Below are 26,685 nucleotides of genomic sequence, written 5' to 3'. Positions count from 1 at the left end.
AAAGAGAACGGAAGGAGGAAGTGAAGTTCAGCCAAATTGGTTTGTTTCTACAGCCCTGGGCACCTCAAGCCACTGGCTTCATACTCTGTGATTTCTTCTTCCTTCCATTCTCCTCATTCCTCTCCAGAACCAAGAACCACCACCCAAGAACCACTGACCTTTGTGACATCACCTCTCTTGCTAAGCAACACACTCGGGACCTTCCTTACCCCCTGAGCCCTGGGAGAAGCTTTGGACCAAGTTGCTCCAAGAAGGAAGCTTTGCCAGAGAAGGACGGAGGGAAGTAGGTGGAAGAGATGCTGCGGCTTGTCGTGTTGTCGGCCAAGATTAGCCCACCCCTGAGCCCCCCACCCAGACCCTGCGTGTCTGTGTACTTCAGAGGTGAGAGCCAGGAGCCCTGAGAGGCAACATACGTTCAATGAAAAACTAGATTTATCGGTGCCCTACTAGGTAAAAATGCCCTGTGTCACAGAAAGGTGAGGTGGACACCGTCTGGCTCTTTCAAATTTATCCTCCTTGTTGCTATTATTTCTCTTAGTATGACTCCTCTGCCTCCCATTTTTTCCGGAGAATGACTACTGGAGAAAAAGAAGATGAATACTTCTCAAGTTTCTTCTATGAACTAGGGCTGTGCCAAAAACAGGTTAAAAAAAACCCAAGTACCTGCTTCATAGGATGGCTGTGAGGATTTGAAAAGATAATATACAGACAGGTCTTTGTACAACTTCTAGTAATAACTGCTCAATTGGATGAATTACTTTTATAATCAACAAAGTTTCATCATAAACGTAATGATTTTTGATCCTCACAACAATTCTATGAGGCAAGTTTTATTGTCTCAATTTTTCATAGATAAGGAAAAAAGTCCAAGAAAGGTGGGAGGGGTGGTGTAAAGGATTTATGAGAGAAAATGAAAAAGGTTAAGTGTATCTATATAACAAAGAGCTGGGAACAAAAAGGGGAAAAGGGAAAAAAAGATGAACAGTCTGTTGGAGGAGAGAAAGGGGGTGGACACAGGCAAATGAGGTTTTCCAGGAAGTGTGGGGAGTGAGAAAATTGGGACCAAGAGAAAATAGGACACAGTAGTTTCCAAAAGAAATGAGCGAAGACTGAAATTCCTTAAATTTTTTTCTGGCCTGTGAAACCCTGCTTGCTGAGTATGCTATCACTCAGAGATGGAACACTCAGGACTCCAGGTGCACAGGGTGATGTAGGTTTATGTCCCCAGTTTGCGGGTTGAAAGAGGTGTAGTGGAGGTTCAGCATGTCTTTGCCCTGAAACTAATTTTATGGTGAGCCGGGGAACAGTCTGATTCCGAGCCATCTTCCCTGTCACCTCCCAGGCATTGTCCTTCTCCTCCTAGAAATCTCTCTTACAAAGATGTCTACAGGGCTTCCCTGGTGGTGCAGTGGTTGAGAGTCCGCCTGCTGATGCAGGGGACACAGGTTCCTGCCCCGGTCTGGGAAGATCCCACGTGCCGCGGAGCGGCTAGGCCCGTGAGCCATGGCCGCTGAGCCTGCGCGTCCAGAGCCTGTGCTCTGCAATGGGAGAGGCCACAGCAGTGAGAGGCCCGTGTACCGCAAAAAAAAAAAAAAAAAAAAAAAAGATGCCTACGACCCAGAATCCTGGGTTTGCCCCCAGATTTGCCTACACATTTTTATAACTGAATGTTTGTTTGAAATCTTTTATTCCTTTTTCACCTGTTGTTTCCAGCCCCGCTTCCCCCATATACCATCCCCTACAGTGTCCCCCTTTCCCACTACTGGACAGGCACAGAGAGTCCCCTGCTTCTCCCCCCACCCCCGACTGTCTCCTCTCTCTTCTCTCTCACACACATTCTTTCCTTGGGAAGAATCTCAAATTTAGCAATTTAGAGGTTCTTTGCAGGGCTATAGACTGTTCTTTGTTAAAGATATTTCTGGGGAAGGCATATTTTAGTGGATAAAGAGCTGTCAACCCATTAGAGATATTTTGGGATGTATTAGGGTACACTAGCTTTGCTCCGGTCACAGCGGAACCCTTAAATCCCAGTGCCTTAACACAACAAAAGTTTACCTCTTGCCCACACCAAGGGCTGCATCGACTGTGCAGATCAGGCAACAATCCTGAATGACTCCTCCAAACAGTAGTTTAGGGACCAGCTGCTCTTTGCTTGTGGCTGCAAAGTCACCAGGTACCACCCAGCAGATGGTGCGAGCGCATGTGGAGAGTGGGGAGGAGAACGGAGACTCTCATGGGAGAGTTTGGGAGCCAGTCCAGGCTGTGGTGAGCAGGGATCCCATACTCGGTTGGCCAGAATGAGTCACACGGCCGCACCCGGCTGCAAGATGGCTGGGAACTATGTACCCAGGAAGAAAATGAAATGAACACATAACATTATCTGACACATGGGGTGATGTCACTCTTATAAAAAGTGAGAAATTTTGAAATCTCCAGAGTAGGAAAGAATCAGGGCTGTATCACATCTGCCAATGTAGACTTGATGTTTTCTACATCTAGATAAGTCCTACCCCTCTTTGCTCACTTGAACCTAGACTTTGAAATATTTCCTACCACTAATGCCGGCCCCTTGGTGTCTTTGCAGATGTCCAGAGGACAACTCATGAGGTGGAAGGCAATCACCCCATATGGAACGAGGTAAAACACATCAGGCAAGCCCAGATGAGGCAATGACAAGCCCCACAGTGAGGCTGGGTCCAGACCGTGCCCAGAAGTCTAGGGAGGGGACAGGGAGCCTCATCAGCCTTTCCCAAGGCTGGAACATCGTGCCCTGCAAGTAGCCTCTAAGCTGAGAAGGCCGTGCAGGTCTCGGGGCCATAGCAGCTCTTGGCCCATCTCACCCACTCTGGGGATGGACCCATCTTGTCCAACCGGGCCGTCCTGATGTTCCCAGAAACCTGAAATAGAGACAGGGCTCCTTGTGTAGGATCCCCTCTCATCTCCCATCCATCCATGTCCCCCCACCCAGTCCCCAAACCCCTTAGCTACTAACAAGCCCACAATACTGCGTAACTCCCACAGTTAAGCTGTGGGAGCCCAGGTAGGTTGCCTGGTCCCTTGGTGAGGGTAGCAAATGCCATCCTTTTAGGAAATTAGACTTGAGGGATATTCCTCAGTTTGAGAGAAACACAGTGCCAGCCCGTTCCCCGTATCTTTTCGAATTTCCTAGGAGGATGGAAAAGGGAGGGGAGAGGGAGGGTGTTGACCTGTTTGTGCCTCCCACAGACCCTCATCTGGCACCTCCGGAACCGCCCCCTGCAAAAGGACTCTTTCCTGCAAGTCACCCTTCGGGACATGGGCTCAGTAAAGAAGGAAAGGTAAGGCAGAGAGAGAGACAGGAGGAGCCTGATTCTCTGACTGAAGCTACGGCAGATGCTGCGTCTGTAACTCACTCAGATGCAAGGACCAGAATCCACTCCAGACAGCTAATGCAAAAAAAACAAAGGTGGGGTGTGTGTATATGAAGGCTAGGTATATAGATGGACAGATCAACTAGAACTAGGAAACTGGGGACCCAGGGACAGTTCTGTCTCTTCTGAAGGCACAGAATCTCAAATCTCTTTCTCTCTGCCCAACCCTGGCTTCTCATCACAGCCCCATTCTAGTGCCTCACTGAGACTGGGGCTATGGCATCCCAGGTCAAAATGCCCAGGACAGAGAATCTGACTGGCCCAGCTTTGGTCAGGTGCCCACTTCCTGGTCCAATCAGCTGTTACTTGGCACAGGTCCCATTCCGGAGGCGTGTGGGTGCAGAGCTCCTGGGAAAAGGCTGGGCAGGGCAGAGCCAGTAACTGGGGTGCCCACTGTCCAGGAAGCCCCAAAGCCAATTCCCAGAGAGTTGAGAGCCCTCTGGTGGATGCTCCCAGTCAACAGCATCCTTCCTGAAGCCTCGGTGGGCAGCACAGCTTCGAGGAGAGAAAGACATCTCGGGATAAAGTCATGCCTGGGACGGAGAAGGACACCATTTCCTCTGGCTCAGGAGCTCACACCTGCTCTTTGTCTCCCCAGGTTCATTGGCCTGGCCACAATACTGCTCAAGCCCTTGGTGAAAAAACCAAGTGAGATCCTTTTCGTGAAGGACCTGACCCTGCTCAACCATTCCATGATGCCCACAGATGTGAGTCGGGCCCTAGGAAGTGTGTGTGGAGGAGTGGGGGCAGCTGGTGAAGCTGAGCTATCCACTCCAGCAGAGTGCCAGTGTGCCCCCAACCCAGAGAGCACTTTCTGCCCTGCGGGGGACCCATCACACTTCCCATCATCTCCCCAACTTCCCCGTGCTGCCCTCCATCCACCTACCCACATCTCCACCCTTCGTCTACCCATTGAGATTGAGTGTTCAGTTGATTGTCCACTGGTGTCAGCAACTATGCAAGGCCTGGGATACAAAATTGGATGAAACCCACATCTGTTGTCACTCTCGGTGACAAGTGCTCCAGCACGTGTATATTGGGGTCAGTGAGCTATTTCACTGAGGTCAGGAGAGAATGAACAATTCCACTTGGGAGGAAATGGAAGGCTTTACAGGGGAGGTGATTAAGATGTGTGGAAACACATGAAGACCAACCAGATGAGAACAAGCAAAGGTGATTTATTCAGCGCTTGCTATATAACAAGGGAGTCAGCCACCATCACTTGGTTTTGACAGAGATTCAAAGGCAGGCAGAGGAGTGGGAAAGCTTTATGTTTAGAGCACTTAGGGAGTGTTTAGGGGTCGATTCTGATGATGGTCTGGAGGATGGACAGTCAGTGAGAGTGCTTGCAGGCAGGAGGTCAGTTAGGTGTTTGCTGGAGTTCCCACATGAGGTCATAAGACATTGGGCTTGGAGGTTAGCATCAGTGGTTCTAGACTGGTCTCAAGTCAACCCTCTCTCTCCTCCCCACCCTGCTGCATCCTCTTCTGTCACCACCACTAATGTGTGCCTCCTGTATTCTTCAAACCCCATCCATGGTAACCCATTGCTCTCTCCAGTTTATAACCTCCCTCCATCCCAGACCGCACAGGCCCCCATGGTGTGGTCCTGTGCCATGGCCAGCATCACTCCACTCGGGAAGACTGGGTGTGGCCCCTGCCAGGCTGGACCAGGTTCCAGTGCTATGATTTGGCCGAGGACTGCAGGATCTTACAGCTCCCCTGCTTTTGCTTTGCAGTGCACTCTCACCCTACAGGTGGCCCTTATGACCCCCAAGGATATCGAGAAGATAGGTATGTACTTCCATGGGACTAAGCCCTGCACTTCACCAAGCATAGCTGGATGGGCTCTTGGGGATCTTGGAGACTCAACCACTGAGCCCTACAGAAGGATAGTGACCAGGTTAGGGTCTGTAGGCCAGATCTCCAGACACCTGCCTGAGGTCACCTGTCCTCCCAATGTGTCCACTTGTCGTCTGTAGACAGAAGACCCAGCCTCCAATGGGCTGCAGAGATAGGCAAGGATGGCCATTTCCAAGGGCCTCCATATGTAGAGTGTGAGGCCCAGGGTTGCCCATGGTGGGTGGAGACCATGGGAATGTCTGGGGAGGATATGTGCCCTTGTCAGGGCCTCTTGGCCATGATTTTAGTCAGGAGCTGGTCACTGGGGATAGAACACTGAAATGGGGGAAATGCCTCCAAGTCTCCTGAGCCCCAGCCTCTGAGAGCCCACAATGGACTATGTTTCCCCAGGCGATGAAGACCACCTGGCCATAATGGCACAAGAGGTGGCCAGGCAGCAACGGATGTTTCCCAGCTCCGCTGTACACAAGGCTCTGTCCCCAAAGCCTCAGCACTTCCAGGTAAGGCCGTCCAGGGTGAAAGCCCATGTGATTTGGCCGACACCCTCACTGTGTTCCCAGGCCATCCCTGCCTCTCCACAAGGTCATGGAGGAAGGTCAGGGCTTCAGATTGGTCTCCAGGTCCTCAGATCTTCACCACATCCTCTGTCCCTCCAGGGGCCATTCTGGGAAACTTCTGCGTGTGGCTGAGGCTGGAGCCAGCTCCAGGGAGGCGACAGGAAGCACTGAGGGCAGTGCACACCAGGCCCTGGCCATGCTGGGAGACAGGGCTGAGGCCTGGACCCTGCCCTTCAGGAGGTGACAATACAAGGCTAGCCTTGGGCAAGGAGAAATGAGCTGCGCAGCAGAGGCTGAGGAGACTTCGAGGGGATCCCTGGGAAGCTCCAGGGATTCTGCAACCCCCATACCATGGCTTACCAACTTACTTCTGATCTCTAGCCTGTAATCTAACGTTTCTGCCATGGTTGGAGCTGCTCCCCAGCCAGCCACGTGCTCAGGAGACTGGGAGTCATCCTTGGCTGCCCCTCCTCCCCCCACCCCCCGCCCCGCATCCAGTCAGTGGCCAAGTCCTAGCTCTTCATATCACCTGGCCGCACCCATTTCTCCATTGCCTCTTCCATCCCCTGGTCCCAGACAACATCATCCCTTCTCTGGACCACCTTGAATAGGCTCCTCCCAAACTCCCAGCCGCCAGCTCTCTCCTGTCCATTTTTCAGTCCAAGTGGTCTTTCCAAGACGTCATTCTTGGGACTTCCCTGGCAGTCCAGTGGTTAAGACTCCATGCTCCCGAAACAGGAGGCATGGATTCGATCCCTGGTCGGTGAACTAATACCCCGCATGCTGCATGACGCGGCCAAAAAATAAATAAAGTCCTTCTTATCATGCCATGCGTGTGCCTAAAAATGTCCTTAAAAATGAGGACTCCCAATGTTTTCAGGACATAACTCAAACTCCTTACGATGGCTTCCCAGGCCCTTGACAACCCAAGCCTGGCCCCCAGGCCACTCTGTCCCCTGCCCCTGCCCCGCCCCGCCCTGCTGTAACATCCTGCACAACTTACAGTCCCCACTCTCAAGACTTTCTCCCCAGCCACCAGGCCTTTGCACGTGCTGTCGCCTCCTTTGGAGAACATTCCCTCTCCCCATTGGCCCTGTCCCTCTTCACGAGGCTAGCTGGCCACAGGATAGAAGGTCAGCGTGCCCAAATCACTACCCTTCCTATGTACTAGTGCGTAGGGCAAAGTTCTGACATGAGGCCTGTTTGCCTGGTTTGACCACTCTCGTCTCTGATGGTCAGGTAGCTGCATGTGTATTAATCCTTGAAGGGCCCCTGGACTTGATGGAGACACAGGAGGCCTCATGGAGAATGGCCGGATCCATGGGCTGGGCTGGGAGAGCTGCACGCTGTTACTACCTCTAGTCACGACAGGCTCCCACGACTGTGCTCTGCCAGCCGCCGCCATCTCCAGTTCCTTCCCCTGGGGCCTTAGCCTGGATCTTACGGGCTCTTCTCCCTCCCACCTTCTAATTCTAGGCTCAGACTTCATCGTCCCTTTACTGAGTCTCAAGAAAGTATATAAAAGCAGAAGAAGAAATCACAAATCAGAGATCAAATCACAGATCATAGATTCAACTGCACAGAACTTTAAAATGTTCGATTCCCTAAAAAGATCGCAGACAAACATAAAAAGACAGCAAACTGAGAAATGTTAGACTTTATTCTGTAACAAGTCCCTACCACTCAAGAAACACCCAAGATGAAAAGGGCAAAGTGGAGGCGACAGTTCCCAGAAAAGGAAAGAGGAGGAACCATGGCCTTCCCAGGGCCCATGGGGTCGCTTTCTATCCACAGTAGATGTTTCTTATCAGAACATATTGTTCTTCTAGAGAAGAGTCCCCACTGGGGAAGGGGAGCCCAACGTCAAGTTCCCCTGTTTGCTCCTCTGCAGGTCCGAGTGAAGGTGTTTGAAGCCCGGCAGCTCATGGGCAAGGACATCAAGCCGGTGGTGAAGGTGGTCATCGGAGGCTACCAGCACCACACGCGGATCAAGATGGGAAATAACCCTTTCTTCAATGAGGTGGGCAGCACGTGACCTTCAGAGCCGAATGGGGGCACTAGGGCCAGGAGGGCCAGCCAAGGACTGGGCATTTCCTGCCGGCAGCCAGCAAGCTTGCTCCCTGACACGGGTGCTTTCATTTGTTTGTTCCACGAACTCTTACTGGGCATGGAGGGCCAAACACTGGGCTTGGCACAGGGAATAGAGAGCGAGTAATTCCGAGCCCTGCATGGGGGGAGCCAGTGGTCTGTGGGGGGCCTCCCGCATATGTGAACACATAAAGGATGACAACCGGGCAAGACTGCAGTGCACAGGGATTGCAGCCGCGAAATGCAGGCCCTCTGTAGCCCTGGCCACTGCAGAAGCCCCACCTCATAGCATCGTGTCTGACACAGTAGGAACTCAATTAACATGCGCTGAATTAATTGATGACTAGACCACCAAAGAAAAGATAAAAGCACGGTGGAGCAGGGGTTGGAGAGGACTCTGAAAAGGCAGGATGGGGAAAGATAATTCAGGAAAAAGGGATAGCGTTCTCAGAGGCCTGGAAAGGAGAAGCAGCAGGGCTGTTGGCAGAACTGTAGACACGGGTGTAGTTGGAGGGGAGTGGCCGGAGGTGAGCCTTCAAAACGCCCTGGGGCCCCGTCATGGACGGGACTTGGGAGCCATGGAGGGATTCAAGCAGGAGAGTGACAGGGCCCGGTCTACATCTGGGGGAGGAGGTTCTGGCTGCAGCAGGGAGTGGGGTGCAGTGGACCGAGAGGGCGATCTTTTTTTTTTCGGCCGCGTTGCTCAGCTTGTGGGATCTTAGTTCCCTGACCAGGGATTGAACCCAGGCCCTCGGCAGTGAAAGCGCAGACTCCTAACCACCAGACCGCCAAGGAATTCCCAGGGCGATCTAGAAAGAAGCGGGGGCTTGAATCTCCATCCCAGGGCAGTTAGCTGGGCCTTGGTCTGCTTCTGACAAGTCCTCCAGGGATCCCTTACCCCACCCTTTGCTGGATAGAAAACCCCTCCAGGACCTGGCAGGCCTCTGCTTCTGTGGGAGGAGTGGTAGGTGGTAGTGAGCTGAAAGCCATTGAAATGGGTGAACAGCGGGGCAGAAACCTGCTAGTCTGAGGCTTCAGGCTTGCTGAGTCCCTGGGGGAAGTGGTGGAAGGAATGTCTCCTAAACACACCCCGACTCTCTCTGCTTCAGATCTTCTTTCAGAATTTTTATGAGGCTCCTGCAAAATTCTTCGACGACACCATCTTAATCCAGGTGAGGTGCTGGACAGGGTGGGTCCACTTTCTTGTCCCACCTCAATTCTGGAAAGTGCGTCAGCCCCGCATCCTTACCTGTAGAGCTAGAGTCACATCAGATGGTCTTTCTGACCCCAAGGCAGCACCTCTGCCACCTTCTTTATCCCGGCAACCAGACACTCCATTCAATCATTCATCCATTCATTCATTCATTCATTCAACAAATGTTATGGAAGGCCAACTGATAGGTCCTGAGCTCAGCTCCGAGGTGAACACAGCAGCCCTTTCCCATGTGCCAGTATTCTCATGCCACCCTTCAAATGTCCCCTCAACATGGGACATCCCTTTCTCCAATCAGAGGGAGCCCGGTAACAATGGTGAGCATGTATTTATCAAGTGCTTCCTATGTGCCCAGCACAGGGCTGAGGAGAGCAAGACTTCTCCCTTGAAAGTTTACATGTTCTTGAGAAATAGCCAGGACAGCATGCAGGGGAGAAAGTTGAGTGCAACAATTTGCTTTGTGGAGATCAAGTGAATTGTCCTCTCTGATCGATTTCCTCATCTGTAAAATGGAGCTGCAATATATGAACTTCACAGGGCTCCTCTGCGAATTAAATGAGAAAAACTACATGGAAGTGTCAGCCATTAGGAAGCACTGAGTAAATCCTGGAGAATCCAGATGTACCCTTATGATTCCTCCCATGGGGCTGGGGGAAATTGGGCTTGTGAATAACTGAGATCTTTCTGGAAACTCCCCTGCAGGTGATGAATTCCTCAGTGATGAGATTCAATGCAGAGATCGGGAGATTCCAAGTGAGCACTGGATGGAGGAGGCGCGGTTTGGTGAAACAGTTACAGTGACCCACCCTGGGCTCTATGTCTAAGTCTAGGGGAAAGGATTTTGATGCTACAAGATCCAGATTTGGATCCACCTACCAACTGGGTGATTTAGACAAGTTATTCGGAGCCTCTACTTCCTCATCTGTAGAATGGGGATAATAATATACTCAACCCACAGGGTCGTTGTAAGGATTAAAGTATGTAACATTTATGAAAGCGCTGGGTGCCACGTTGAATCCCCCCATACTTATGACACTGTGGAAGCAGAGGACTCAAAAGGTCAACCAAATTGCTGGAGAAACCTAGAGAAAGATTGCTGCCTATGAAGGCAAGAGTAAAAAGATTTGCTTTGGGAAAGACCCAGGTTGAGAAGTGAGGAAAGTTCACACGGTCATGAAGGGCTAAACTAAGATTCTCCAAATCCAGGAAGATCAGGAAAAGTTAGGGTTGCCAGATTAAATACAGGATGCCCCGGAAATTTTGAATCTTAAACAACAGGTACTTTTAAATATAAGTATATCCCCAGTATTTCATGGCTCCTCATGAAATATTGCTTGGGACCTACGTATACTAAAAAAGTTGGCGTTGTCCGAATGCGGGTTGGAAAAGAATTTCCAGACGTAAGGCAGAATGTAAAGAAGATAGAATTTATTAGAAGGAAGGGTCGCTGCTAGAACAGAGGGCCAACTTCCTAGTAGTCTGGGAGAGTCGAGCCCAAACATGTGCTATTGATCAGTTTTTATAGCCAGAAAACAAAGGAATGGTCCGAGGTGAAATTTTCCTTTACCAATTGGTCGCGGCACATACACCTTCCTTCTATAGGATGGGAGTGGGACAGGGCAGATGCCTTTCCTTATTTGGGACAGGTCCCATCGCCCAGGTGGGCGTCGCCCAGGTGGGCTCAGGAATTTCGTAACCATCGTAACATGGTAGGGAAGGTGATTAAGAGTCTGGTAGGGGGGTGTACCGCTGAAACTTTTTCAGGCAGGGTCGTCCTTTGTCCTTGAAGCACCATTGTCCTTGGACCACCACATTGTTTATCTGTAACTCTAATTTAAGCTGCCATCTGTATTTTCATTTGCTAAATCTGGCAACTCATGGAAAAGGGCCCAGCCCTTGGGAAAGGCAAATTTAGGGCAAATCAAAGTAAGGTTTCTTTCTCACTACAGTACTTGTAATAAGCACAAGAAGGGTCATGACCTGCCCCTCCCCCACCTAACCCTCAAGGAAGCAGCACAGGTTTAGAAATTAAGAGATTCTAGAGAGGCTAGGTAGCAGGAGGTCAAAATGTGCTTTTTTTTTTTTTTAACATCTTTATTGGAGTATAATTGCTTTACAATGGTGTGTTAGTTTCTGCTTTATAACAAAGTGAATCAGTTATACATATACATATGTTCCCATATCTCTTCCCTCTTGCGTCTCCCTCCCTCCCACCCTCCCTATCCCACCCCTCTAGGTGGTCACAAAGCACCGAGCTGATCTCCCTGTGCTATGCGGCTGCTTCCCACTAGCTGTCTATTTTACATTTGGTAGTGTATATATGTCCACGCCACTCTGTCACAGCTTACCCTTCCCCCTCCCCATATCCTCAAGTCCATTCTCTAGTAGGTCTGTGTCTTTATTCCCATCTTACCCCTAGGTTCTTCATGACTTTTTTTTTCTTATATTCCATATATATGTGTTAGCATACGGTATTTGTCTTTCTCTTTCTGACTTACTTCACTCTGTATGACAGACTCTAGGTCCATCCACCTCACTACAAATAACTCAATTTCGTTTCTTTTTATGGCTGAGTAATATTCCATTGTATATATGTTCCACATCTTCTTTATCCATTCATTTTGACAAAGGCCACTGTGCGACTTCCAGACGATGACCGACTGTTGAATACGTTTTAGAGGTCAGGGAAAAACCTGAGCTTTTAAAAATATATATATTCCTTTTTTGGAAAATTTCAAACATACACAAAAGTAGAGAGAATGGTATCATGAATTCCCCCATCCCCATCACTCACCTTCACCAATTCGTTGTCAATCATGTCATCATGTTTTATCTACACCTGCCCCCTCCCTCTCCCCTACAGATCTTTTTTTCTTTTTTTATCCCCCTACAGATTTTGAATCAAATCTCAGACATCATTTTATTTTTAAATATTTCATTACCTATTTCTAAAACATACAGATTTTATTAAGCATAACCAAAGACGATGACTACATCTAAACACCTTTTTATAATTCCTGGAGAGCACTAATATCTAGTCAGTGCTCACATTTCCCTAATTGTCTTGTGAATTCCATTTACAGTTTGTTCAAATCAGGATCCAAACCAGGTGCACACACTGCAGTTGGTTAAAATGTTACGTTTAGGTGTATTTCATTCAGTCGGTCCTGCCCCCTAGTTTACCTTGCCATTTATTTGTTGAAGCAACTGGATAGTTTGTCCTGCAGTTTTCCCTCAGTCTGGATTTTGCTGGTTGTACCTCCAGGGGATCAGTTCTCACATCTCTCTGTCCAGGTATTTCCTATCTATAGGCTAGATCAGACTTGGGTCAATTATTTGGCAAGATGATGTCACCAGGAGACACAGAACGACTGTTGGTCTCTTTTTATGTTGTTAAGAGCTATTGATGATCACTGCCTAGATCTATGGCTTCGTTAGAGGTGACTGAGTTTCATTTTGGTTTGTTTTCTTCTAGCTTTATTGAGGTACAATTGACATACAATGAATTATACTATTTTATTTTATCAGGATCTTAGTCCCCCGACCAGGGATTGAACCCGGGCCAAGGCAGTGAAAATGCTGAGTCCTAACCACTGGACTGCCCGGGAATTCCCTATACATATTTTAAATGTATAATTTCATGTTTTAAAATATGTATACAACCATGAAACCATGATCACAATCAAGGTAATGAACATATCGATCATATCTATCACCCTCCAAAGTTTCCTTGTGCCTCTTTGTAATTCTTCCCTCTTCCCCCAATCCTTCCTGCTCCCACCCCCAGACAACCACTGGTCTGCTTTCTGTAACTACACACTGCTTTGCATTTTCTAGAATTGTATCCAAATGGAATCATGCAGCATGTACTTTATTGTTGTTTGGCTTCTTTCAATCAGCGTAATTCTTTTGAGATTCATCCATGTTGTTGCACGGATCGATCGTTCATTCCTTCTTATTGCTGAATAGTATTCCATTTATGGACATACCACAGGTTGTTGATCCATTCATCTGCTGATGGACGTTTAGATTGTTTCCAGCTTGGCGCTATTAAAACAAAGCTGCTGTAACACTGATGTATAAGTCTTAGCATGGACCTATGCTCTGATGTCTCTTGACTAAATATGTTAGAAGTGACCTCATATGGTAGGTGTGTGTTTAACTTTTAAAGAAAATTCCTAGCAGTTTTTTCCCAAAAATTCCAGATAGGTTCTACCATTTTATATTCCCACCAGCAGTACATATTAGAGTTCCAGTTGCTCCACATTCTTATGCAAACTTGATACTGTCCATCTTTTAAATTTTGGCTCTTCTAAGTACGTGTGGTGGTATCTTGTCGTGATTATAATTTACACTTCCCTGATGATGTTGAGCATCTTTTCAAGTATTTGCTATCTAACTTCTTTGATGAAGTGTCTGTTCAAATCTTTTGCTTGTTTTCATTGGGTTGTTTGTTTTCTTACTATGGAGTTTTGAGATTTTCTTATATATTCTGGATACAAGTCCTTTATCAGATAAATGATTTGGAAAAATGTTCTCCCAGTATATCACGTCTCCTTTCATGTTCTTTTCTTTCTTAAGGGTTCTTTTTTTTTTAAAAAAAAAATAAGTTTATTTATTTATTTTTGGCTGTGTTGGGTCTTTGTTGCTGCACGTGGGCTTTGTGGCGAGCAGGGGCTACTTTTCTTTGTGGTGTGCGGGCTTCTCATTGTGGTGGCTTCTCTTGTTGCAGAGCACGGGCTCTAGGCACACAGGTTTCAGTAGTTGTGGCACGTAGACTTAGTAGTTGTGGCACACGGGCTCTAGAGCGCAGGCTCAGTAGTTGTGGTGCACAGGCTTAGTTGCTCCACGGCATGTGGGATCTTCCCAGACCAGGGCTCGAACCCGTGTCCCCTGCATTGGCAGGAGGATTCTTAACCACTGTGCCACCAGGGAAGCCTTCTTTCCATTTTCTTAACAGTGTCTTTCAAAGAGCAGAAGTTTTACATTTCGATGAAGTCCAATTTATCAAAAATTTCGTTTATGAAAAAAAAAAAATTTCGTTTATGGGTTGTGTTTTTGTTGTTGGATCTAAGAAATCTTTGCCTACCTAACCCAAGGGGCTGACTGAGCTTTAAAGCAGGCCTACATACAAAACTTGGGGCTTGCTCTATGGACCCTTCCAAGGGTGGCCTGAATGTTCTGCGCTACCTTGCCCCACACCACCTTCAATCCTGTACTGCATCCCTCAGGCCTCAGGGAGTCAAAAACTGTCTCCCAGGGGAAAGGAAAAACCCATAGTCTCTTTACCAAGTCTTCCCTTGACCATCCTCTTCCCCAGGACAGGAGACACCTTTCCCCAACCCCCAGGGGTAGGGAAGAATAACGCTGTGTTGGCCAGCAGTGCTGGTGGTGGTCAAGAATCCTTTCAATCCAGGTCACCTCACTTACTAGTTGTAAAACTTCGGGCTCAAACTCAGTATCCTCCTCTGTAGAGTGGAGGTGATAATGGCCTCCACTATGATAGTGGCCCAACTTCCAGGTCATTGTAAAGATTAAAGGAATTAGGGTGGAACAAGTACTCGTATTGTCATCAAGTTGGTTGGCTGGAGGCCCTAACTAATCCTTACTCTATTCTTGTCTTTTCAGACAGATATTGGGTTCATCTACAACTCTCCAGGTAGGTAGCAGTTGTTGGAAATATGTGTGTCTTCTGAGAAAAACCAGGTCAGGTGTTGAAATCATCTCAAAATCCCTGTATGTTCAACACATGGGGGGAGAGTATTAGAAGGTGTGAATTATTTTCTGTACTTAACATTTTACTGTACTTCATGGTATTTTATCTTGTTTTATAATAGCGTCTTTCTCTACAAAAATCAAAGCATCTCTTTGGGTCAAATGCTAATTTTTTATTGCAGCCTTGGGTTGAATTTTTATTTTTCTATGCCAGTGTTTGAATTTTGTTGCTGTTGTTGTTTATTTTATTTCTTTTAATTGAAGTATGACTGATTTACAATGTGTGGCCAGTGTTTGAGTTTTGAGTAGACCTGACCATAACATACATACCAGGTTGAGGTTGGGACTTAGGGTTGGGGAAAATATTTGCCTCTCTCAGACCAGGACAGTAACAACTATAAGTTCCCTGGATGGGAAAGGAGGGTCCCTACTTCCTAAAGGCAATAGCGGGCAGCTTTTGCTTAAAGGTAGGAGTGACTCCCATTTCCCCCTGCCCCTGGCTGGGAACCAGAATATATGAGACACGTTTCCACACCCGTCTCCTACAGAAGCAAAGGCTGGTTTCAGGGAAGAAGAATAGAGACTGGAGGCTGGTCTCCCATGGGCCCTCTGCCTCTCCAGGTCACACACTCCTGAGGAAATGGCTTGGCCTCTGCCAGCCAAATGAACCCAGCAGTGGTGTGAGGGGCTACCTGAAAGTCACCATCTCTGCCCTCGGTGTGGGAGACCAGGCACCGGTGAGGCTGTCCCCCCAACACCCCAGGAACATTTCCTACCCTGGCTGCTTCCGTGGGGTCCCCCGTGGGCCCCCCAAGAGGCCACTGCTCTTCACATGCTTTCGTTTGTCCACTGTGTCCCTTCAGCGTTGTCCATCCCCACCCCAACCAAGCGGAAGGTTGGGGAAGCCAAGTCTGCTGGCCGTGACCTCCCTAAGACTCTGACCCTATTAGCTCTCTGGTCTCTCCAGGTAGATCAAAAGCTGACCTACAGGGCTGATGACACTGACATTCAGATCTTCAAGTCATCGGTGGTGCCCATCAATGTGGCCTACTTACAGTTCTTCATCTACTGCGCCGAGGATCTCCACCTCAGTCAGTCAGGGCGGGGGAGGGGCTGACCCTGAGGTTCCCTAGCCGATGGCACTCTGGTTTCTCCTGGGGCTCCCCAGTTCCGTCTTGACACCACGATTTGGGGTGGGGGAGAGAGGGAGACTGAAATCTGCCAAGAATGGTTTTATGAAGGTCCCTTTAAAATGGGCCATGTGCCCCTGCCCTGTCTTTGATGCCCAGATGCAGACTCAAGGTTCCCTATGCCAGGCCCCACCCCCGCTGCTGTTGTGTGCCAGGACGCACAACAGCACATGGAGACAGGGTGGAAATGGGAGGTGTCTGCCCAGGCGGCACCAAACCAAATCATGGGGGAGGGTTTTAAGTTGTTCTGTCACTTCTCCATTTCCTTCTCCTGAAAAAAAAAAAATGCTGCTATCTCAGAAATATTTTAACTTCTTTGCTCTTAGAGAAATACCACTCAGTGAGTCCTATGTTGGAGGTGGAACTAATTGGGGAAAAGGTAAGTGTAAAAATGGTCTGAGACTTAGAGAAATTGGCACCTAAAAAAAAATGGTGTGGAGGAAAAGTGGCCAGGACCCCAGGTGTTGTATCCCAGTTCTTCCATTTATGGGTGATATGATCCCACTGGACCCGGGCCTCTGTGAAGGTGGAGGCCATGGCTTAGTCAGCCTGTATCCCAGAGCTGTGCCCAGTGCCCTGCATAGAGAAGATGCCCACCGAAAACCAAACATCCAAATGCACGGATGAGTGGACAAGTGGATGAAACAACATGCCCGCAAATGCACAACATTGAAACTGTCACTGTCCGCTTTGGACCTCAGTTTCTTCATCTAGAAGTTGAAGGTTCTGGGCAAGAGATTTGCTGACATTCCATGAACCTCTATGAACATATGGTAGCATTTTCCAAAGGGTGTTGATGGATGTTATGTGCAAAAAAAAGATCGCATGTTCAAATCTGGGGAATGCTGGGTTAGATATGTTTCAGAATTCATCAACCATCATTTCCACCATATTCTACCTATTAGAAGAAGTCATTAAATCCAGTCCATACGTGAGGGGAGGGAGGTTAGTGTCCGCCTTTTGAAGGGGAGAGTATCAAAGGGAGGTGTGGACATAGTTTGAAGCCACTACACTGAGTATTTATTTCCCAATGAGTGGTTTAGGAACCCTGGAAGTAGGTGAGATACTGTTGGGTGGTAGAGGCATACATTTTTTCAAAAATTTTAGTATTTCTGTGTTTTTCTTAGAGTGTATGAAAAAGTTTAAGCAGTTCAACTAACCCTTGGTTTCACTGACACGGTTGCTTAGAGTAAGGCTAGGTTTAAAAATGAAGTCAAGTGATGTTTTAGAAAGGGGGATACCATCAGCATTGTTATTGCTGACTTTTTATTGGGATCTTAGAGTTTATCTAACAAAATCTATGTGTTTGCACTGATATAATAAAGTTAGTAACCCTGTATCTATTTAAAAGTTAATTGAAAGCTGATTTAAGGGAAAATATGAAGGAGTCTGGATCTAGGTAGCTACTCAAAGGACCAGAGTTGTAGCGGATGAGAAGTTGTCAAAGTGTCTTTGGACCAGGGATTCCCATGACCAGCCCTGTGCTGCAGACAGGTTCACCTGTGGGCTGGACCGGAAGGGCTGGGAGGTGAGGCCAGTGGAGGGAGGAGGGGACAGGCTGGCACTGACACTGCTTTGGGATGTTCCCAGCTCAAGACACACGTGCGGATGCAAACCGAGAGCCCGATATGGAACCAGATCCTGACCTTCCAGATTCAGGTATTGCTGTGCCATCACACCTGCCCTCTTCCTCCTGCACCACAAACAGAAGGGGGTTTGGGTGTTTGTGGGGGGGTGTGGATGGAAGGTAGGGGCCACGAAGCACGGCGGGAGGGGGCGGGGACTCTGCCTGATAGGGGGCATGAGGAAGCCCAAGACATATTACAGAGAACCTTACTTGAAATGAATGGGGGGAATTTCCTGGCAGTCCGGTGGTTAGGACTCTACGCTCCCACTGCTGAGGGCCTGGATTCGATCCCTGGTCGGGGAACTAAGATCTCACAACCAAGTGCTGTGAGGCCAAAAAAAAAAAAAAAAGGGAAACCAATAAATGACCCAGATGATTTCAGCTAATGATCAAGGAGGCTAGGTTAAAAAAAAAAAAAGAAATGCGGCTTCCCTGGTGGCGCAGTGGTTGAGAGTCCGCCTGCCGATGCAGGGGACGCGGGTTCGTGCCCCGGTCCGAGAAGATGCTACGTGCCGCGGAGCGGCTGGGCCCGTGAGCCATGGCCACTGAGCCTGTGCGTCCGGAGCCTGTACTCCACAACGGGAGAGGCCACAACAGTGAGAGGCCCGCGTACCGCCAAAAAAAAAAAGAATGGACCCCACAACTGAACTTTCCAGAGAACTTAAACGTGCCCTTTCACCTACATAAAAAAAAAAAAGCAATCACTTTCAAGACTCATTCTAAATTGTATTGTGCATTTTCTTATCTCCTAGGCAATGCGCCCTGAATATAATTATAGCTCTTTGTTGACGGCTTAGAGGCACTACAGGAACACAGCTGCATGCTGGCTACATGTAGTGTGGGGCTATTTGTTCCCACATTAAATGGCCCCAACATGCTCTTCTCTGTGGGGTTCTGTAGTCTGATTTCTAAAGCCTTTCAGTCCTTCTCAGTCACCTATCAGCGGTGTGGATGTCAGTTTTCTCCAAGCCCTGGGAGAGCCTTGATTGCCTTTTGACTCCACGCCAGGCTTCTAAGAGCTGTGTGTAAAATAAGGGTATGCAGTGTGAGAGAGAACTTGGGCACTCCCATAAGTGAGAGTGTACAGAACTTTGTGTGGCATCTGTCTGGCTACCCAGGGAGTGTTTTGCTTTCCTTATACCTACTTTACATTTGTGTGACGTGAAATTAGCTACCCTTCTGTGGACCCTCCTCCCTGCTTCTCGTAGAATCTTCTGCCTCCTCGTGAGTCATCTTTTTTTTTTTTTTTTTAAATTTACTTTTGGCTGCGTTGGGTCTTCGTTGCTGCGCACGGGCTTTCTCTAGTTGCGGCGAGCAGAGGCTACTCTTTGTTGTGGTGCGTGGGCTTCTCATTGTGGTGGCTTCTCTTGTTGTGGAGCACGGGCTCTAGGCACGCGGGCTTCAGTAGTTGTGGCACGTGGGCTCAGTGGTTGTGGCACACGGGCTCTAGAGCGCAGGCTCAGTAGTTGTGGCGCACAGGCTTAGCTGCTCCGTGGCATGTGGGATCTTCCCGGACCAGGGATCAAACACACGTCCCCTGCATTGGCAGGCGGATTCTGACCCACTGCGCCACGAGGGAAGTCCCTATGAGTCATCATTTTTAACCATTCCTCATAATCCCCACCTTCTTGGGTGACTTTATAGATTCTTAAAATAGGGAGAGATTTTAGAGGGGGCCCAGTCCACCCCCCACCCTTGCTCCCTCCCACCTTTTCTAGCTGTGATGAAGCTCATGGCTGGAATCCTCAGTTGCTCTGTGGATGCTCAGGGCCTTGGATGTCCTCGCTCACGTTCAGCTTCCTTCAGGCTCAGAAGACAGTGGGGAGGTGCAGTCAGGGGGGCCAGGCCCCCCTTCATCCTTGAAAGAGAGCTTCCAATGTCTGAAGATGTCCAAACACACTCTGGACCGTCACCCATTTCCTGAAGACACAGTCTCCGGCGCTGGGGCGATCTGGGTGCAGGCCTCATTGTCACTAGCCCTCTGGAAGTGCAGCAGGCAGATGTGAACTCACTCGGAAGTGGCAGGATGACTGCACAGCCAGTGGCATCTGAGAACAGCTGGTCAGGGCCCCAGCAAGGCAGGCTGCAGGGGGCGCGCTGCTGAAAATGGTCTGTGCCAGTTAGCAGTTCAAGGGCTCCCGGACAGGAGGGGAATCAAGACAAGGAACTGGGAAAGGGGAGGAGACTTCCCAAGGATGGGTGAACAGATGGTTCCACCATAAATTCAAATATGGAGGGTTTGGTACTTTGGAAGACCTGGATGCCCAACGACTCCCATCTCTCCACTTCAGTGTTCTTCCTTAACCTGGGTGATCTCCTCGTAGCTTACTAACCAGATGCTCAGCTGGAAAGCCCTTTCTTTCCCCACTCCCCCTGACCCTCGTCTTCCATGGCAAGGGGAAAAGGAGAGGGGAGTGGAGAACTGAGGACCCCAGGCCACACCCCAGGAACTGCTGTGAGCAGAGGAGAGGCTCCAGCTGAGAGGATTTGGGGCCCACTCAGGCCTCAGCCCCAACAGCTCTGTTTTATACGTGGATTTTTTGTTTTTATAACTGAGGGCAGAGCAGAGGTAAGACTCAGAAGCTTGGGTTCCAATCCTGATTCTACCCCTTACCGTGCGATCTCAAGCAAGTCCCTCTCTGGGCCTCAGTCCTGCTCGGTAAATAGGGACAGTCAGGCCTTGCCAGAGTGGGTAGGGGCTCTGCATGTTACATGAGAACTTCAGGAACTCAGCCTCTCTGTGCCACAGTGTTCCTGTCTGAAAATAGGAATGATCATAGCTCCTGGCTTCTGAGGTTGTGGGCGGGGTGGGTCTCTCAGGTGATCCACGTAGACCATTCAGGACATGCTGGGGACGACAGAAGCCTCCCCAGAGTGGCAGCTATTATGATTTACTCTTTGAGGAGATAGATGTCCCGCTGTTTAAAGGTTAGGTGCTAGGGAATTCCTTGGCGGTCCAGTGGTTAGGACTCTGTCCTCTCAGTGCTGAGGGCCCAGGTTCAATCCCTGGTCGGGGAACTAAGATCCCACAAGCTGCAGGGCATGGCCAAAAAAAAATTAAATTAAATTAAAATAAAATAAATAAATAAAGGTTAACTGTTAAATGTGAGGAAGACATTCGAGGCCTACAGCCTCCCCATGAGGCTTGGTAAACACGCCTCCAGACTGAAGGGCCGTGTGAGGACCGCAATCATGCAGCCCAAAGTAGGGTGGACTCTGGTCCACTAGGACCCGATTTATTTTATAAAATTTATAAAATAAATTTTATACATTTATTTATTTATTTGTTTTTATTTTTGACTGTGTTGGGTCTTCGTTGAGGTGCGTGGACTTCTCATTTTCATGGCTTCCCTTGTTGCAGAGCACCGTCTGTAGGCACACAGGCTTCAGTAGTTGTGGCACGTGGGCTCAGTAGTTGTGGCTTGCGGGCTTAGTTGCTCTGCGGCATATGGGATCTTCCCAGACCAGGGCTCGAACCCATGTCCCCTGCATTGGCAGGCGGATTCTTAACCACTGTGCCACCAGGGAAGCCAGGTCCACTAGGGAACTTATATAATGAGGGGCCATTTTAAGAATAAGAATACAAAATGATCATGGGACACAGTGCAAGGCCTTTCCCAGGCCCTTGCAAAGGGCCGATGCAGTGGGGGGCCCACAGCCAAAGGTCCATAAGCTCCCATGGTCAGTCCCACTGGGCTCACTGGTAACCGAGCCAGGCCTTGACCCAGACTCAGGACTTTCCATCTGCTCCCAGTTTCAGCAAGGCCCAGGCCATCCGAGCAGGCACCCACTGCCCCTCTCGCTTGCCCCTTGCAGCTGCCCTGCCTCTCCAGCTACATCAAGTTCAGAGTCTTGGACTGGTGAGCAACTGGGTGGAGACTGGAAAACACGCCAGGGAGGAAGAAATCAGAGCTGGGCCAGGGGCTCAGCCTGCAGGGTGTGTTTCTCTCCAGCCCCGGGAACAAGTGCCATGATGAGATCGGGACGGTCAGCCTGTTCCTCAACCAGATCTCGTCCACTGGAGCAGAAATAGAAGGCAAGCAAGCCCCCGGCCCCGCCTCCTGCACCTCTCCCCCCCCGGGCCTGGGGAACCTTCTCACCCTCTCCCCTTGCAGGCATGTACTCTGGCTTCCTCCCCTGCTTTGGGCCCAGCTTCCTGACTCTCCGTGGGGGTAAAAAGGCCCCTTTCAGGATCAAGGAGGAAGACGCTGTAAGCTTCTCATGTCAGCTCTAGGGAACAGAGGAGGTAAAACCAACCATGTGTAAGGCACCGGGGCCTGGGGACTGCCTGGGGAGGGCCAGGCCCTGGTTTCTGTCCACCACACTCCAGTAGAGGACTTGAAGGCTGTACGTAAATGGCCATATAAATACGGGGCATGTGCTGTGGCCCAAGAAAGGAACAGATGGAGTGCTCTGGGCAGTCACTGAGGAAGGGACGTTGAGATGAGACCTCAGGTAAGAGTTTCGGCAGGTGGAACGTCATAGGCAACAAAAGAAACAGCACAGGTAAATGTGGAAAAGCACTGGGTTATTCAAGACTGGTGGTAAATGCCAGAAAGCCAATTGGCAAAAGAAGGGAATGGGGCTGGGAAGGAATCTGAGTGAGGAAGGGCTGCAGAAACCAGGACCTCAATGCCATTAGGAGACTCTCCCATGCTCACTCCATCTCTCATCTCTCCTGCTCTTTCCTGGGCCTCATTCATTCCTACTGCAGCCTTGCCTCCCTGCTGGGAAGGGGACCATAGAAGCCTCTACTAGGGAAGGCCAGGGAAGCATTCTAATTGGCCTTCCTAGGTCATGTGTGCTCCCCTTTGACCAATCACTGTTGCTGAGGAGGCAGGGCCTGTCCTGATTGGCCAGGCTGGGATAATTCAATAGGTACCACGGTCCCCTCCAAGCATGAAGGGTTTACCAGGAACAGGGCCCTTCAGGTGGGCCAGCAGGTAGAACTGCATGAAGGGGAAGAGTGGACCTAAGGGTGTAGAAGATGGCTCAGGGCTCAGAGGTTTCCAGGCATGGCCATGACTGGAGTTTCTAGAATTCCTCCCTGGGACTGTGGTCAGCCCTAGGTAGGAAGTTACAGGACAACCCTGTCCTTCCTTCAGAGGTTTCAGGGGAGACTTTCGTGGTTGTTGTTTTTTTTTTCTCTCATCCCTTTTCTCGCCGTTTTCCTTCCTGTCACACTAGACTATTCCCAACATTGTTAAGGATGGTTTAGCTTATCGAGGTCGAGTCTTCCTGGAGTTAATCACCCACGTCAAGTCCCATCAAGATGCTACGATGAAGGATCTCTCCCAAGATGTGATCAGCGTAGAGGTAACCACAGGAAGAAGGAGCTCCTCTGCCTGCCCCTGGTCTGCTGTGGGTCCCGTTTCTGACATTGCAAGAGGCCCTGGCCAGCAGTAGAATGAGCTTTTTGGATGTGTGAGGATGTTTGGTCGATCCACCTGAGTCTTTGCTAAGCCCCTACGGGGGCTTCCTGCCGTGCCAATCCCAGGAGGTTAGGGGACCCAGTAAAGACAAGGCTTCAGTTTAAGAGATGTGTAACCCATTTAAGGAGAAATGATGTTCTAAGGAGCCTGGATTTCTTCCTGAAGGCTAAGGAGGGTCACTGAGGCAGGAAGGGGCAGGAGGAACAGAGTCAGGAATAGACTGGAAGGGAGTAAATTGGGCCACCCACTTAGGAGGAATGGGGACACAGTTACAGGGGAGGAGAACTGGAGAGGAGGGAGCAGGTGCCAGAGACCCTCTGGAAACAACGATCAGAGCCACTGACCGACAGGACACTAAGAAGTGAGGCTGACTCCCATTTTCTGCCTCAGGTGGCGAGGTGGGAAGGTGGGGGGCGTATATCAACATGGGCTCCCCAAAGGAGGAACAGGTCTGGGGGAGATGATGAGTCCCACCTTTGACGTGTGCTTGTGAGACACCCACGAAGACCAGTCCCCAAGGCTGCTAGACAGCCAGATGTGTCATCAACACACATCCAAGGATCTATCCAAGGTTCTGGAGGAATTGCCCTGGGGAGTAGGTGGAGTGAAAGGAGAAGGGAGCTGAGGCTGGAGCCCATCAGGAAGCACAGCCTATGAGACTGGAGGAGGAGGAGGGTGACTCTGCAGAGAGACGGAGGGGGAGTCTGCAAAGCGGAGAACTGAGGCAGCCTCCGGAGGGGAGAGGTGCAGAAAGGAGCGAGCAGCGATCTGAATGTGGAGGAGAAAAGGGTTGAGGACCCAAAAGCGTGCACTGGTTATTAGGAAGACACCAGTAGCCTTGGGTCAGGAGAGAAGCCAGGCTGCCGTGGGCGGGAGGGAGAAGTTACAGATGGTGCATAGAGGCAAGTGCATAGAAACTTGGCTGCAAAGTTGAAGGAGATAAGATCAGGTTACAGCTAGATAGTGGCTCAGACGGGAGAAGGAGGGTTATTTTTTAAGAGGGGGAGACTTGAGCTAGTGAGCAGACTGGGAGAATGCATAAGTAGGGCAGAGGTAGACAGTGGAAATGAGAGAGGGGCTCACATGATGGATAGAGGACCTGAGCAGACGGACTCGCGGTGGGAGGACGGGGTTTGACAAAAGCCAAGAGCAGATGTGTGTGTGTATGCATCCTCCACCACGCACCCCTGCCCACACTCGGTCTCATCCGATGGGGGGCATTTAGGCAAAACGGAGAGGGGTGGGGGTGGCCCAACTCAGAGTCTAGCCTGACCAGGGAGCAGACCCTCCTGCCTGATTTCAGGAAGAGGAGGAACCAGGGCCGGCTGGGTGGAGGGGGCCAGGTGACGGAAGTCCTGGGAGGAACTTCCCTTGATCAGCCAGGTGAGTGGGAGTCAAGGCAGGATTTTGAGAGGGGGCAGGCGTTCAGTGATGGTCTAGGTCACCCTGAATAGAAGCAAAGGTAGCTTTTGAAAGAAACTGGGCACCTCATGCTTGCCTCCCTGCCTGTCTCTATAGCCTTGTTCATCCCTTGGCTTACGCACTGGGGATGTGGTGGGTTATTGTTTTAGAAGCACCAGAACCGCCAGAAGTATGGACTGTGTGTCATCTTCCTTTCCTGTACCATGATGCCCAACTTTAAGGACCCGATACAATTCGAGGTCAGCATTGGTCACTATGGAAACAAGACGGACCTGAGTTACAAGCCTCTCGTCTCCACCACACAGTACAGCCAAGTGATATATGATGGTAAGAGTCAGATCCAACAAAAGAAGAGAGCAGCCAGTGCATGCCGGGCTCTGTGTTGGCCCTTTTAATGGTATTAGCTCACGGTACATTCATAGTCATTGTTAACCCACATTTAGACGTGAGGAAAGTGAGCTTCAGGGAGGTGAAGTTACCTGCCAAACATTGCACAGCTAGCTAGTAGGTGGTGAACCCACGACAAGAACTGAAACTAGGTTTTGACTTCAAGTCCTTCTCTACACTACATTCCACACCACAGCTTCCCAACCTCATCTTCTTTCCTGCTACTCTGAACCACCCCCATCCAGCCATGTGGCTACCATCCACTACTCATCTGCCCACCTTCCATCCATCCTTGAATCCACTTATCCACACATTCATCCATTCAACTACCACCCATCCACTAACCCAATCATGCAACCAACCACCCATCCACCCATCCATCCTTTCATCCAATGTATACTCATTGGACACTTCTATGGGGCACTATAAGTTTCTCGAAGTGCAGTCCCTAGGCCAGCCCCATCAACGTCACCTGGCAACTGATAGAAATGCATATTCTTGGCTTCACCCCACACCTACAGAAGCAGAAAACAGAACAGCAATCTGCGTTTCAACAAGCCCTCCAGGTGACTGGCATGCGTGCTAAAGTTTGAGAACCACTGCTCTAGAGGAACACTATCTCACTTTCATCTTTGTCAGCTTCACCCTCTCATCACCCATGGAGGGCTTTCCATGCATCCCCCTTGTCTGCCTGTTTTTTTTTTTTTCTTGCTGTATGCGGGCCTCTCACTGTTGTGGCCTTTCCCGTTGGCGGAGCACAGGCTCCAGATGCGCAGGCTCAGCGGCCATGGCTCACGGGCCCAGCCGCTCCGCGGCATGTGGGATCTTCCCAGGCCGGGGCACGAACCCGTGTCCCCTGCATCGGCAGGCGGACTCTCAACCACTGCGCCACCAGGGAAGCCCTTAGTGGTGTCTTTTGAAGTGCAAACATTTTCAACTGGCTGAAGTTCAATTTTTTTTTTCTTTTATCATGTCATACCTAAGAACTCTTTGCCCAACGCAGGATCATGAAGATTTTCTCCAATTCTTTCTTCTAAAATGTTTTAGTTTTAATTCTTACATTTAGCTCTATGATTCATTTTGAATTAATTGTCATATGGGTATCCAATTTTTCAAGCACCATTTGTAAAAAGGACTATCCTTTTCCCATGTGAGTTTTTTTAAATTATATTTTTAAATATTCTGTTCCATTGTTCAGGTTTTCTACTTTGGGGTCTCCATTTATGACCTTAATAATTCTCCTTGGTTTTCTTCTATATCTGTCATTTTCTCCCTGATCCTTTTTGGATCTTTATTTCCATCTTATTTTGGTCGCTTTTCTTATTTCTGTGCCTCTCACTGGATTGTCTGCAGAGTCTAATGTCCCTTGGGCTTCCTTTCATGTGGTCTTCCTTCCTGTGATGTTTTTGGTTGTTTTCTATTCGTTTTCTGAGTTTTGCTGGCTCACATGTCCTTGTCCGAGTCCTGGGTTCGTTCTGGGGGTGGATTTTTGCCGGCACTTTCTGCACTCGGCTCCCATCAAGCCGTGACTCTCGCTGCCTGTCTTGCTGTTCCTTCCCCGCAGGTGACTTCTGCCACCCTTCAATACTTGCAGCTCCTAGGGCACTCACAGTTGCTTTTGGCAGCCCTTATGTGTATTTTGAGCCTGCAGATTATATCTGTCTCCTTGTTTTGCTGAAAATGGAGTTATTTTCCTTCTCCTTGTTGCTTTTGTATGCTCTCCAAGAGTAGAAGAAGAAAATTGCTGTCTCGTATCGGCACGCTCATATCTGAGAGCCCCAG

At 49.4% G+C, this 26,685-nt stretch overlaps 1 protein-coding gene across 1 annotated transcript in view; it reads left to right on the top strand.

Annotated features, from left to right (window-relative positions):
• Positions 1 to 296: 296 nt before the first annotated feature.
• The window catches only part of FER1L5 (fer-1 like family member 5), a 48,416-nt gene continuing 22,027 nt past the window's right edge, over positions 297 to 26,685 (top strand). Inside the window, exons 1-19 of the mRNA XM_060309357.1 lie at positions 297 to 381; positions 2,585 to 2,637; positions 3,226 to 3,317; positions 4,009 to 4,117; positions 5,149 to 5,203; positions 5,663 to 5,772; positions 7,721 to 7,849; positions 9,027 to 9,089; positions 9,833 to 9,883; positions 14,759 to 14,789; positions 15,467 to 15,582; positions 15,813 to 15,936; positions 16,362 to 16,414; positions 17,626 to 17,694; positions 21,479 to 21,522; positions 21,616 to 21,698; positions 21,778 to 21,872; positions 22,850 to 22,978; positions 24,666 to 24,843. Of these exons, the coding sequence (XP_060165340.1) occupies positions 297 to 381; positions 2,585 to 2,637; positions 3,226 to 3,317; positions 4,009 to 4,117; positions 5,149 to 5,203; positions 5,663 to 5,772; positions 7,721 to 7,849; positions 9,027 to 9,089; positions 9,833 to 9,883; positions 14,759 to 14,789; positions 15,467 to 15,582; positions 15,813 to 15,936; positions 16,362 to 16,414; positions 17,626 to 17,694; positions 21,479 to 21,522; positions 21,616 to 21,698; positions 21,778 to 21,872; positions 22,850 to 22,978; positions 24,666 to 24,843 (1,669 nt within the window). The remainder of the gene's footprint in view (positions 382 to 2,584; positions 2,638 to 3,225; positions 3,318 to 4,008; positions 4,118 to 5,148; positions 5,204 to 5,662; positions 5,773 to 7,720; positions 7,850 to 9,026; positions 9,090 to 9,832; positions 9,884 to 14,758; positions 14,790 to 15,466; positions 15,583 to 15,812; positions 15,937 to 16,361; positions 16,415 to 17,625; positions 17,695 to 21,478; positions 21,523 to 21,615; positions 21,699 to 21,777; positions 21,873 to 22,849; positions 22,979 to 24,665; positions 24,844 to 26,685) is intronic.

This window comes from Globicephala melas, chromosome 12 (genome assembly GCF_963455315.2).
Source record: "Globicephala melas chromosome 12, mGloMel1.2, whole genome shotgun sequence".
Taxonomy (NCBI): Eukaryota; Metazoa; Chordata; class Mammalia; order Artiodactyla; family Delphinidae; genus Globicephala; species Globicephala melas.
Note: the sequence above shows the minus strand (reverse complement) of the source record. Positions and strands in the feature narration are given on the sequence as shown.